At 40.1% G+C, this 14,724-nt stretch overlaps 2 protein-coding genes and 1 long non-coding RNA gene across 3 annotated transcripts in view; 2 read left to right on the forward strand and 1 right to left on the reverse strand.

Moving 5' to 3' along the window:
- LOC146525131 (uncharacterized) overlaps positions 1-14,724 on the reverse strand; it is a 286,848-nt gene that overhangs the window by 243,872 nt on the left and 28,252 nt on the right. The gene's annotated exons all lie outside the window — the stretch shown is intronic.
- On the forward strand, positions 883-4,334 carry rdh14a (retinol dehydrogenase 14a). The gene is made up of 2 exons (XM_085162069.1): positions 883-1,248; positions 2,744-4,334. Exons 1-2 carry the CDS (start codon positions 1,006-1,008, stop codon positions 3,359-3,361), a joined length of 861 nt encoding a protein of 286 aa, XP_085018195.1. The 5' UTR covers positions 883-1,005; the 3' UTR covers positions 3,362-4,334.
- LOC146525136 (retinal cone rhodopsin-sensitive cGMP 3',5'-cyclic phosphodiesterase subunit gamma-like) lies at positions 7,356-9,346 on the forward strand. Its single transcript, XM_085162090.1, has 4 exons — positions 7,356-7,479; positions 8,159-8,271; positions 8,351-8,388; positions 8,470-9,346. The coding sequence occupies exons 2-4, from the start codon at positions 8,159-8,161 to the stop codon at positions 8,544-8,546; spliced, it is 228 nt and encodes a 75-aa protein (XP_085018216.1). The 5' UTR covers positions 7,356-7,479; the 3' UTR covers positions 8,547-9,346.

Below are 14,724 nucleotides of genomic sequence, written 5' to 3' on the forward strand. Positions count from 1 at the left end.
GGCTTGGACAGTCTCGGTCGTTGTGTCCTTGGGCAAGACACTTCACCCGTTGCCTACTGGTGGTGGTCAGAGGGCCCGGTGGCGCCAGTGTCCGGCAGCCTCGCCTCTGTCAGTGCGCCCCAGGGTGGCTGTGGCTACAATGTAGCTGCCATCACCAGTGTGTGAATGTGTGTGTGAATGGGTGGATGACTGGATATGTAAAGCGCTTTGGGGTCCTTAGGGACTAGTAAAGCGCTATATAAATACAGACCATTTACCATTTTACCATTTAATAATAATAATAATAATAATAATAGTAGTAGTAATAATAATAATAATAATAGTAATAATAATAGTAATAATAATAGTAGTAATAATAATAATAATAATAGTAATAATAATAGTAATAATAATAGTAGTAATAATAATAATAATAATAATAGTAGTAGTAGTAATAATAATAGTAATAATAATAATAGTAGTAATAATAATAGTAATAATAATAATAGTAATAATAATAATAGTAATAATAATACTAATAATAATAATAGTAATAATAATAGTAATAATAATAATGATAATAGTAATAATAATAATAATAATAGTAATAGTAATAATAATAATAATAATAATAATAGTAGTAATAATAATAGTAATAATAATAATAATAATAATAGTAATAATAATAGTAATAATAATAATAATAGTAATAATAAGACTCCTTTTATTTTTGTAGCCTTTCTTAGAAAGCTAATGTCACAGGATTATGAACAACGGATGATATCTGTGAGCACGACAGGTTTAATAAAGAAAGAATTAAAATGCTTGTTTTTCTTTCCTTCCTGTAGGCGCACGCTACACTCCAGTCCAGTAGGTGGTGCTGATGCACCTTTTAGCTGGTTTGCCAACCGCAAAATTCCCCCAAAAGAAGCCGTCATGTTGTTATTTTGAGGCTTCTGCTGGTTTGGGGGATGTAGTGGTTGGTTAGTTGAACTCTGGAGTCCTGTACCAACTTAAATCCGCAGAATGATGAAGGGAAAGACGGTTATTGTGACCGGTGCTAACAGCGGGATAGGAAAGGCCACAGCAGCCGGCATTGTGAAGCTCCAGGGCCGTGTAATAATGGCCTGCCGAGACTTGGACAAGGCTGAGGAGGCAGCTCGGGACATCCAGCAAGGCACCGGTGCAGAAAGTACACAGCTGGTGGTCAAACAGCTCGACCTCGCTTCACTGACATCTGTACGCGCATTCTGTGAAGACATAATTAAGGTAGCGATATAGTTGTTTTTGTTAAACATGGGGTTACACGCCACCCGCGTTTTATTTGACATGTACTAAATGGACAAAAGTGTTGGGCCATGTACACATAACACATAAACGAGCCTTTCTGACTTTCCATATAAAATCCCAAGACGTTAACATGGAGCTGCTCTACGCTTTGCAGCTCAAACAGCTTTCACTCTTCTGGAAAAGGCTTTGTTTAGGCTTTATCAAGGTTCCGTGTGGACCAGTCACGTTCATCCACACCAGTCATGCCTTTATAGACCTTGGGCACTGGTGCAGACTCATGCTGGAACAGAAAGAGGCTACCAGCCAGTGGCCCTGAGAGGTCAAACCCACTGCAACTCAAGAAAACTCAACAGCAAAAACCCACAAAACACAACAGAAGTTGAATTAAAGAAATCTTATGGAACACAGTGGACCAGCTGTTTAAGTGAAAGAGTCCAAAACATGCAAAGGACTGAACTGAGACACGCTGAAAAGACTCAGATGGAGAAAACCTTTAGCATTGCTGAATATCCATACTGTGTGTCACCTGACTGGCTGGACAGTAGAGGTGGGAATCACCATGCATCCCACGATACGATATTATTGCAATTTTTAAAAATATTTTGCGATATTCAGATTCTGTACATAAAGGTAAACTTTATCAATCATCATTTTCTCTAATATCAAAGTCTCACACTCAGTCTTTCTCTCATTTCAGTTTTATTGTTGACAAACTGAACGGTTTGTATTACAGTCTAGTCCAACTTAACTGAATCAACCATCTGGTACAATTATAGCTATTCTGAACTATGCAGTTTATGAAAACTATGCAGCCCCTTCAGCAACTGAAGAATTTGAAAGTAAATGAAAACAAAATATAATTTTACATTAAATAAAAAAGTTTTAAACTTAATTAAAATAAAACATGTCTTAAATTAAAATAAGTAAACTGTCATGTTTATTGCTGCCATAAACAAGTTAAACACATTTGGACAGTGAAGGAATGTCAGGATTCTTGCTCAGAAAAAGGATCAACATGCTCTGAAGTCAGAGCACAAAAACCTTTTTGTAACAAAATATCGATTTCTGCTGTCCCTGTATCCATACATTATTAGCAAACAAAATATCACGATGCTACACAGTATCCATTTTTTCCCCCACCCCTACTGGACAGTCCACAGTACTGGGTTACATAACACCGAATGCTTGTAGTTAATTAACAATATTTATATTTCTTCCTGGTGGAAAAATAGGTTAAAGTGGAATTTGGCAGGTGACGGCATCCTAAAATTGGGAGCAGCTCTGCAGTGTGGGAATAAGTCACTGGTTTTCTAAGTATGTAGCAGCTGTCGTCCTGAATGAGCTCATCCACTCTTTGGAGGAAGCTCATTTATGCTGCACATGCGCCACAGACCTGTTTTATATCGAGTGTGTTTCTAGTTGTAAAAGTACACCGTGTACGAAATAATCTGTTCTGCTCTTTGCTGTTAAACAGGAGGAACCTCGGCTAGATGTGCTGATCAACAATGCCGGTATCTACCAGTGTCCTTACACCAGGACAGAGGATGGCTTTGAGATGCAGTTTGGAGTCAACCATCTGGGACATTTCCTGCTCACCCATTTGTTGCTGGACCTTCTGAAACGATCAGCTCCTAGCCGCATAGTGGTGGTCTCGTCCAAGCTCTATAAACACGGTTACATAAACTTCGAGGACCTAAGCAGCGAGAAGTCGTATGACAAAGCTTTTGCCTACAGTCGCAGCAAACTAGCCAACCTGTTGTTCACCTGTGAGCTTGCCCGTCGCCTGGAGGGCAGCGGAGTGACAGCGAACGCTGTGACTCCGGGCATAGTGAGGACTAATCTGGGGAGGCACGTTCACATCGCTGTGTTTGTTAGGCCGCTTTTTGACCTGCTGTCCCGAAGCTTGTTTAGGAGCCCCGAAGAAGGAGCTCAGACATCCGTCTATGTAGCTTCTAGCCCGGATGTTGACAATGTGCAAGGAAAGTGCTTTGCAGATTGTCAGCCTCAGGTTCTTTTGGACAAAGCCACGGATCAGGAACTGGCTGCTAAATTGTGGGACATTAGTGAAGTCATGGTGGGGATAATCACATGAGATCAGTGTGAATTTTAAGACTTAAAAATCAATTATTTAATAACCATTTATTAGCCAAAGTCTTAATAGAGAGCACAAAGTTAAACAGGGCAGAGCAAATCCAAAGCCATGTTTTCCAGAATTAAGACTTTTGTTTGTCCTAAGTGTCACATGTTCAAGTCTCATGGTGCCATACTTTCCCAGTAGAGCACGTTGCTCTCAGACTGCTTTACTTGTGTTTCTTAGAAATGTCCAAAGTAGAACGGGAGCAGAGCGTTCCTGTCTGTGGAACCAGCTCCCAGTCTCGGAGCTGAAAGTGAAACTGTGGGTTCAGGACTCTTTGGAACTTCCCATGAACTCAACATTTCTCATTTACGCTCCTCGTTTTGCTCCTGATGTAAATGAATGTGGAACACATGCAGTAAAAATGTCATTAACCTGTTCAGGGATGTAAAGTCATAATGTGTCATAATGTGATGCGGTTGTCTTCTCTCATAAAATTGAAGTGAATCGATATTGTTTCCTCTTGAAAATCATACTCTGGCACATGAAGTGGATTATTACAGTAAGTTTTGTATTTAACCAGGAAGTGAAAGTCTGCTGTAGCGTGTTTTTGATGGCAGGAGAAACCTGAGAAAGCATGAGGAGAACATCTAAACCACACACAGAGGAGCCCTGCTGCTTAAACCCAGGATGCTTTTGCTGTGAGGCACAAGTCTGTTTGAACTGAATGCACTAATACTTGTTGCAGTGGTATTATACCACAGCATACAACAACATAATTTATAGCTGGTTCTTTAGCTGAGGCCTGTGTGTTTGTGTAAATGGGCTCAAGCATACACAGTTTGTTGTTCAGTGTTTTATGGACTCAAACTTGAATAATATTGAGTCGTCCATGTGTACAAATGCAGTACAAAATGAAAATATCTAGATTCTCCTTGGTTTTATTCAAACAAATCTCTGAACAGTTTTCCGTGTAACTCTTGTCAATAAACATCCACAAAACCTCTGAAGAAAGTGTCCCAGTTTCCGCTGTCAGCAGGAAAGCCTGCCACTCGTATTCTCCTGAACACAGACTCTTCTTAAAGCACAGGTGTCGAACTCCAGGCCTCGAGGGGCAGTATCCTGCAGGTTTTAGATGTGTCCTTGATCCAACACAGCTGATTTAAATGGCTAAATGACCTCCTCAACATGTCCTGAAGGGCTGTATCCCAATTCAGGGTCTGCAGCCTTAAAGTACGCAGCCTTAATGGTCCACAAGGGCCGCGTACTCAAAGACTTCTAAGGCCGGAAGTGCGAGGCTTGTGAAATGGGACGGTCTAACCTCCTGGAAACGTTTCATACAGCTTTGTTTGACAGAAATGAAGGAGAAAATCTTTTGTTCATTTGTTTGTTTCTACATGAGCTTTGATCATTCTCTGTAAGATTAAGCTCAGCTATTGAACGGCGTATATTTTAAAGTAAAGGCTTTAAAACCAAGTTAGTACAAACGTCACTAATGTCACATGACTTTGCCGACATGTGGCCAACAGTAATGTTTTAATGTTCTTCATTATTAAACATTTGCACATAAATAAGTGACATAATATTCAGTACTTACTTAAAGTTTACTCTTCGGCGCCCCTCATCCGCCGTTTTTTTTTCTGGCAAAATTATCCACACCCACCGCCGCGCTATGCATTCTGGGATATGTTGGGCCACGAAGTCTACACCGCCACGTCCTTAAAATTCAGGGAAATGAAGGACGCATTTGAGGGCCGCATTTCGAGCAGCCTTCAAATTGGGACAGCCTTCGTCACGTCGCTGTGATGTAATCGGCCTTAAAATGCGGCCTTTAAGGCTGCAGACCCTGAATTGGGATACAGCCACAGACCTTCAGAATAGAACAGGAAATCCAGAACACGAGCCTTCAAAGTAAAGCAGGAAACACACAGACTGATTTACAACACAACACGGGGACATGAACAGAGCACCGAGGACAGACACAGGTAGGGCTGATAAAACACTAAACTTCAGGTTCGACCCTAAACGAATACAAAATCAGAATAAACACAAGGCACAAAAATGAACTTCAAGGAAACACAAAACGCTGGGTCAAAATGATCATGACAGGACCATGACAATAATGCTTTGTTGCTGTGGATAATTTTTTAAAATTCTATTCAAATTATTTATAAAGCACCAAATCACAACAAAACAAATCAATCAAAGCAACGTGAGTCATCTCCATCAATTCAATTATTATGCAAATTATTTGACCACAGCATCCATGTGTATTTATTAAAAAACTACATTTGTTTAGTGTTCAGCTCTTAACCAGCGGATTGATCTGGTTTGCATTTCTGGCTGATTTCAGATTTGACTGAATTTGTAAATTAATTTTTTTTTGATCATGAAATATTTGCGGCTGGTTAGTTAACATGTTGTGCAAGTGTACAGTATGCGGATTTAGTTCAGGGGATTAAGAGTAATCCACTTTAACACTTACGAGCTCTTTCCACATGCTGCCAGCGTCCCTGCGGTCCTCACATGGCCCTGCTGCCTGACGAGTCTGTGTCGCCTCACACGAGGACCCTCGACGGGCTTCTGAAAAAACAAACAACGCAAAAGAAATCGGAGGTTTTTGGTTGAAAATAACGAGTGAGCTAAACGGCTCTGAAATATCTCCTTTGTGTTACGTAAAGTTCAAGTATTTAGGGTTATGATGATGCATCCTAGTGTGATTTCAGTTTTCAATGAGGTGTGCAGAACAGAGTCGGACAGCCAGTCCGTTTTGCGTAACTATTTTTAAATCCCTGTAGAACCGGAACCACGTGAGCTAGAGCAATATTTTTTTTGCATATGAAACTGGAGGAGTTGTACTTACATCTTATGCCATCAGCTTGTCCTCGGTCACAGTTTCCTTCCACATATAGCTTTGCAAAAACTGCATAAAAAGCACTTGCAGCAACAAAAACATAATATTCCAGAAACACACTTTGCCGATCCGATCAGCTGTTCATAACACTTCCCACATTGAAACAGACATCAGCGCAAACGATTACATGTCTGCCATTACCTGCCCGAAACCGGAATTGACATCATTTTTCGCGGAAACTGTAGTTTTTTACTTGTAGGCCTTAAAAGCTAATACTGGTGTTTTTATAAGTCATGTTTGACTTTATGCTTTTCTGAATAGTTTCTGGGATGCTTAGGACTCAAACTGCACTGCTGGAAATAGTTTATTTTGATGCACATGCTGCTTTCTTTGCAAATTTGCATCATAGGATTGTTTTTTGTTTTTCCTGCAGTATATAAAAATTGCTGTATCTCAAAAACAAAACTAAGAAGACACTCAAAATAAATTTCCTGTTGTTGTAAACTATTTTTTGCAACTTTTTTGTATTTACAGTTTTGAGGGATAAACCTCTTAAATTTCTCCAATTAGAAATATATGTAAAAAAACAAAAACGATTTTAAATTTTTTTGTAGTTTATTGCACTTTTTTACAATTTATGTAGTTACTATGGACTAAATGCAGACATATTATTAAAATCTATTATTAAAATCAATAACAGTTGTATTGATGTATAGCAACTTGAAATGCTCCCAAAAATGGCTCCACAACATGTAAAAATATAATATAAGCTCTGGCAGCCTTGGTTCTATGGTAGGTCTTAAAGGGTTAACAGAATAATTGATCGTCACAGACCCTCTGGGAATGGAGGCTAACCCAATTTTGTTTTCAGGTGTTAGCTCAGTGTATTCTCACATTTTTGCTTTCTCTGAGCATTTCAGTCTAATGATGATAAGCAGCACACTGATTAAGAGTGAACGTTTTGCCCTGTGGCCCCACGCCTTAAACAGATGTGTTGTTCTTTGGGTTTATTTATCCAGCATCCTGTGCAGATTTGTCCACAAACACGACCGATGAGCCCTTAGTTCATGATGACCCGAAATGCTTCCTGTTTAGTGAACACCCACACAAAAGGTTTTGGCATGTGGCACAGGTACACACGGCTCAGGATTATAAGATTATCCTTCAAAACAACCATCGCAGCTCTATTTACAGCTTTGTTATGACCACAGCCAGTATATAAATGCTGTGAGGCGAGTGGCTGCATGACTGAGACCGCACTTCTTTCTTCTTCTGAAACAGGGTAAGAGCTGGCAGCAAACATGAGCACACACTGTAGCAAAAACTTTTCTATGAAAGTACTTTTTAACAAAGCTTTTCCTGGTTTAACTGTGTGTAGAAGAGTGGGCGTTTATTCTTTTAGATGTGTGAAAATGTAACTGCAGATACAGATTACATTCATAAATCCTCACGTTGATGTAAAATAACTCTTGAAAGTGTTAAAAATTCAGAACACAAGACTTCATGCAACGACTTAAAGAACAGTGAATGATAGTCAAGTTGTGCTCTACACATCGTTGTATAAATATCTGGAAGGCAGTGCAGCAGCGTTGCTGATACTGACATGCTGTGGCTGGAGCAGATTTACTGAACGGTGGAGGGACCTGCTATGGTGTTTGATTTGGAGATCTCAGTAGGCTGGAAAGTGCTCTGTCGTCCAAGCTGGTCACTGCCAGTAGGTCCAGAAGGTTCCTCGTGAATTAAATGACTGATGTGAGGGTGGAAAACAATTCTCTGTATTTATTGTGCCATTTACGTAAGTATGAGGGAGCGATGAGGCCTGATCAGGAGCTAAATGTGCTCAGTCTCACCTTTGAAAAGTTGAAACAGGTTTTACTTGATGGCACGTTTTGATCCCTGGGTGCTGCGTGCTGATCCTGATTTACGAGATAAAACTATTTTCGTGTTTGAACTTTTTAAAGATGAATGCAACAGCAGCCGAGCCAGCGGAGGGCTCCAAGCCTGCTCCTCCTGAGTTCAAGCAGAAGGGATCACGGCAGTTTAAGAGCAAAGCTCCCAAACCTGGACAGAAGGAGTGAGTTGAGTGATTATTTACACTTATACATCAGTTTCTTGTACTTTCTTTGAATACTTTCCATCTGCTTTTCCAATAGCTTTGACATTGATGTCCCAGGGATGGAGGAGCCTGGAGGTGAGTGTGATTATTATGTTTATTGTGAAGCTGTTTCATGTTTAAATCTTATGCTTGGCTTTTCTTTTTCTTACCTTGCAGACTCTGCAGTGGTCTGTCCCTGGGAGGCCTTTGGTGACATGGAGCTGAGCGACCTGGCTCAGTTTGGCGTTGTCTAAACCCACCAGCAGACATGTGTGAATGTTTGGAGGTTCCTAATGTAGAGGATGAGGAGCATCCTCTGAGTCTCAGGGTCATATGGAGCCTCTCTGCTGTAAATGGAGAAAAGAAAACAGTGGAACCTTAGATCTGTAAACTATGGAAACAAAATCAAGCAAACTTGCACTGAATTTAAAGGACCCTATTTAACATCTAACAGCCTACTGCTAATAAATCCACAGATATGTTTCTGATTTGTCTTTGCTTTGTGTAGATCAATGTGAAGAAAAACAACTGAATCCATGTTAAGATTTGTGAAATAAGACGTTAGGCTTAAGTGTATGACAGCGATAACTGATCCCTGCTACACATGGGTCGCAAACATTTTGCCACTAAACCTGTGGCCCATGGCGACGAACCCGAGCATCCTACCAGTGACGAACCAAGTTTGCAAGTGTGCTGAGGAGACCTGGTATTTGAGTTTATTTCATAAAATGTTTGAGAATTAAAAACTATTTATTTTTTTATATATTATGTTTTTATGACCAGAAGCTTTCCCTTGACCTCAGTGGAATCTATCTATCTATCTATCTATCTATCTATCTATCTATCTATCTATCTATCTATCTATCTATCTATCTATCTATCTATCTATCTATCTATCTATCTATCTATCTATCTATCTATGCTGTTCATACATGCCAGTAAATAATGTTTATATTATGACAGCAGAATAATAATCACAGCTTGCTGAAGGTTTAACTGAATGTTGAAAGTTAATGTAAATGTCTTCATAATAAATGGATTGGACTAGTTTTTACGTAGTGCTTTTTTTTATTCTACTGGAGCACTCAAACTGCTTTAAAGCACATATTAGCCAGTCCCCGAAGAACACTGGTGTATGTAATAAACAATGTTCCCTCTAATGTTTCATGTGTCTGAGCGAACGCACAAACTCCCTGAGCGTCCCTTGGACCATTGTGAGCGACAGCAGACGTGTGCACTGTGGTCACGCCAGCATCGAATCCATCCAGGTTACATGTTTATTAAAATAATCAAATTACAGCATTTATGTTAGACTACTTTTAATTAACTGCTTTAGCCCACTTACACTGAAAATTTAAAAAATCTTTCTTCATGACCTGTGTAGTATGTTAACACTATTGGAAATAAAAAATAACTTGAACTCCAAATTTGAAAACAAAACTTTCTTTTTTTTTTTTTTTATAAAGCTCTGACTTGTATCATGAGTCTGTGGTCTGGGAGAGAGTCTGTAACTCTGTCTGCAAAATACAGGATATAAAGACCAGTGTTGGGCAAATAATTATATAGTTACTCCTCAAAAAAGTTACTGAGTTATGCAAACAACAAAGTTTTTTGCAGCTGTTTACCTAAAAATGCAGCCAAGGCGGTTTTTTAAATAAACATTTCAAACTATTTACAGAACAATCAGCTGTTCTGCATCAAATCTGATGCCACACAAATTATTTGTGTCACTCCAAAAAATCATTTCTGTCCACTATGAGATGAAGGAGAACAACAGCCTGATACCTGCAGGCCTGACAGCAGCAGATGTATCACTGCTGTAACACCTGTAACATTCAGCAGTCGCCTCATTGTTCTGACACACAACAACACTATTGACTACACTACACACTAACTACACACTAACTACACAACATTTGCGCTAAACGTCTCAAATCTCTCACATCTCAAAACACCGCCGTCACTCCTAAAACTTCACCCCGTTTCTTAACAACTAGATGCCACGTTGCCATATCATTTTTTGATTGGTCGACATGGTACTTTTTTGGACGAATAGGAAAGAGAGAGGGGGGTGGGGGGTTGTTTTTGCTCACAGGCTTTCGAGCCTTTTTTCTTATAAAACGCAGTTTTTACCGTTTCTTCCCGCAGTAAATATAAACAACGGTTGTATTCAGGAAGAAAACCAAACATTGCATATTTTTTAAAATCATAACTCTGGTTTTACGTGGCCGATCAACACAATTTAAAAACTGGTATAAAGTCCACACTTTTCCCGTCAGTTGTTCCGTCTGTCCTGCTCACATCTCCAATGGTTGTACACGTTGTCATTAACGTGGCTTCACTCCACATCAGCCGCTTTGCTAGCTAAAACTCCGGTGTCAGCACATAAGGACGCTGTCATAGCCTGTCAACCACGTTGATTAGCTGCGTATATACGAATGTGAATCGCATCACTGGTTGGACTATGGGATAAGGTGGCATTGTTCTAATCCCATACGGGAGCAGCCAGTCACTCACTGACTAACACTGCAAAACAGAATTGTTAAAGTTTTAATTTTAATTTCAATTCAGGTTCGATTTTTTTTTTGTGCACAATGCAGATTTTCTGTGCGCAGAGACTGTGCCAGCAGTGCGCAATTGCGCACGTGCGCATCTTAGAGGGAACATTGGTAATAATCCAGTTATGATTACATGTTCTTATATGTTTTTTCAGGCATGTTTATTTTGTCAGTAGAGAGCATAGACACTCAAAGCTTTTAGTCTGCGTAGACGAGCACTGCCCTGGGAAATCCAAACTGAACTGAGAGGTCTGTGACTGTAGTTTGTATTTTTCCACAATGTCAGGTAAGCCTAATATTTTGGCACTGGCCTGTGAGTCGACATATCCAGTTTATTTGTATTAAACATGCATTGGTTGTAAATAATAAATTAACAGAAATGTGTAGAAGTGAGAAAAATGACAAAAGAGGTCATCTTTTCATAAATATTTCAGGGTAGCCTCATCATGTTTCACCATCTTTAGTCCATTTGACTACATGGTAGCGTCTGAGAGAAGTAAGTCTGAGATGTAGCCATGAGAAGAGAACAATGACTTTTGTTTGAGTGGTCAAAAGGACATTATTGTCACATTATTGTGTTGGTGGAGTGAGGAGCAAACAACACTATTTCTATAAATGGTAAATGGACTCGTTCTTATATAACGCTGCTCTACTCCAGTGTCCTCTATACAACATGTCTCATTCACACACAGTCATGCAAACACTTTTTCTAAGCTTTCTAACTGACATTCACACTCTGACAAACACATCAGCAGCAGGTCGGTGTTCAGTATCTTGCCCAAGGATACTGTCAGAGGTGGGTAGTAACGAGTTACATTTACTCTGTTACATTTCAGACAGGTCTCTCCTGTCGGTGGCGCTGTCACTTGGTGTTCGCTCGCTCTGTGGTATAGTATCGCTTCCTGTTCCTGCTCAAACACAGTGGTGTTTCTGAGTAGCTTATTTGCTTAGCAGTTTAATTAACAACTTTTAAATACATTCTTTTTTCACAGTATAATCTTCACGTGCTTCATCCGAAGCACACTTTCTCTGTACTCACTACCTAATTTATAGCCAAAGTATTCACTCACTGTCTCTGTACTGTTTCGCTAGCTTAGCTCGTAGCCGACCCGTTAGCACCATGGCTACTTCACCTGTCCCTTCTGCACTTTCTTGCTCATTGTGTCAGATGTTTAGTTACTCCTCGGCCTCCTTTAGCAGTAATGATATCTGTAACAAATGTAGCATATTTGCAGCTCTGGAGGCCAGGATTACTGATCTGGAGACTCGGCTTTGCACCCTGCTCTCACCCTTAGCTAGCCAGGCCCCTGTAGCTGGTGCAGCCGAAGATAGCGTAGGCCCCGCTAGCTGTTCCCCGGCAGACCCCAAGCAGCTGGGGAAAGATGGCTGGGTAACGGTGAGGAGGAAGCGTAGTCCTAAACAGAAGCCCCAGGTACACCACCAACCCGTTCATGTGTCTAACCGTTTTTCCCCACTCGGTGACACACACGCTGGGGGTCAAACTCTGGTAATTGGTGATTCTGTTCTCAGACATGTGAAGCTAGAGACACCGGCAACCATAGTCAATTGTCTTCCAGGGGCCAGAGCAGGCGACATTGAAGGAAATTTAAAACTGCTGGCTAAGGGTAAACGTAAATTCAATAAAATCATAATTCACGTCGGCAGTAATGACACCCGGTTACGCCAATCGGAGGTCACTAAAATCAATATTGAATCGGTGTGCAACTTTGCCAAAACAATGTCGGACTCTGTAGTTTTCTCTGGTCCCCTCCCCAATCAGACCAGGAGTGACATGTTTAGCCGCATGTTCTCCTTAAATTGCTGGCTGTCTGAGTGGTGTCCCAGAAACGATGTGGGCTTCATAGATAATTGGCAAACCTTCTGGAGGAAACCTGGTCTTGTTAGGAGAGACGGCATCCATCCCACTTTGGATGGAGCAGCTCTCATTTCTAGAAATATGGACAAATTTATTAAACCCCTCAAAACATGACTATCCAGAGTTGGGACCAGGAAGCAGAGTTGCAGTCTTACACGCCTCTCTGCAGCTTCTCTCCTCCTGCTACCCCCCCAAAAACCCATCTCCATAGAGACTGTGTCTGCTTCCAAAAAGACAAAAAACAAACTAAAAACCAGCAACAAACAACTTAAACATTTACAAAGAAAGAACAATACAGTATCCACATCTGAACCAAAGAGTAAAACAGTGAAATGTGGATTATTAAATATTAGGTCTCTCTCCTCCAAGTCTCTGTTAGTACATGACTTAATAATTGATCAACAAATTGATTTACTCTGCCTTACAGAAACCTGGTTGCAGCAGGATGATTATGCTAGTTTAAATGAATCAACACCCCCGAGTCATTCTAACTACCAGAAATCTCGAAGCACAGGTCGAGGGGGCGGTGTGGCAGCAATTTTTCACACCAGTCTATTAATTAATGAAAGACCAAGACAGACTTTTAATTCATTTGAAAGCCTGATGCTTAGCATTGTCCACCCCAGCTGTGAAACTCAGAAACCAGTCTTACTTGTTATCATCTATCGTCCACCTGGGCCTTACACAGAGTTTCTGTCTGATTTCTCAGACTTTATATCTAATTTAGTTCTGAGCTCAGATAAAATAATTATTGTGGGTGATTTTAACATCCATGTAGATGCTAAAAATGACAGCCTCAACATGGCATTTAATCTGTTGTTAGACTCAATTGGTTTCTCTCAAAATGTAAAAGAACCCACCCACCACTTTAATCACACTCTAGATCTTGTTTTAACATATGGCATAGAAACTGAACATTTAACAGTGTTTCCTGAAAACCCTCTCCTGTCTGATCATTTCTTGATAACATTTACATTTATAATAATTGATTACGCAGCAGTGGAGAGTGGACTTTATCAAAGTAGATGTCTTTCTGAAAGCGCTGTAACTAAGTTTAAGAATATAATCCAGCCACTGTTATCATCGTCAATGCCCTGTACCAACACAGAGCAGAGCAGCTATCTGAACGCTACCCCAACAGAGGTCGATTATCTTGTTAATAATTTCACCTCCTCACTACGTACGACTCTGGATACTGTAGCTCCAGTGAAAACTAAGGTCTCTAATCAGAAGTACCTGACCCCGTGGTATAATTCTCAAACACGTACCCTAAAGCAGATGACTCGTAATCTGGAGAGGAAATGGCGTGTCACAAATTTAGAGGATCATCATTTAGCCTGGAGAAATAGTTTGTTGCTTTATAAGAAAGCCCTCCGCAAAGCCAGAACAGCTTACTACTCATCACTGATTGAAGAAAATAAGAACAACCCCAGGTTTCTCTTCAGCACTGTAGCCAGGCTGACAAACAGTCAGAGCTCTTTTGAGCCAACCATCCCTTTAACGTTAACTAGTGATGACTTCATGAACTTCTTCACAAATAAAATTTTTATCATTAGAGAAAAAATTACCAATAATCATCCCACAGACGTAATATTATCTACAGCTACTCTTAGTTCCATTGATGTTAAGTTAGACTCTTTTTTTCCAATCGATCTTTCTGAGTTAACTTCAATAATTACTTCCTCCAAACCATCAACGTGTCTTTTAGACCCCATTCCTACAAAACTGCTCAAAGAAGTCCTGCCATTAATTAATTCTTCGATCTTATATATGATCAACCTATCTCTAATAATCGGCTATGTACCACAGGCCTTCAAGGTGGCTGCAGTTAAACCTTTACTCAAAAAGCCATCTCTAGACCCAGCAGTCTTAGCTAATTATAGGCCAATCTCCAACCTTCCTTTCATATCAAAAATCCTTGAAAGAGTAGTTGTCAAACAGCTAACAGATCATCTGCAGAGGAATGGTTTATTTGAAGAGTTTCAGTCAGGTTTCAGA

The sequence above is a fragment of the Neolamprologus multifasciatus genome, chromosome 1 (assembly GCF_963576455.1).
Source record: "Neolamprologus multifasciatus chromosome 1, fNeoMul1.2, whole genome shotgun sequence".
Taxonomy (NCBI): Eukaryota; Metazoa; Chordata; class Actinopteri; order Cichliformes; family Cichlidae; genus Neolamprologus; species Neolamprologus multifasciatus.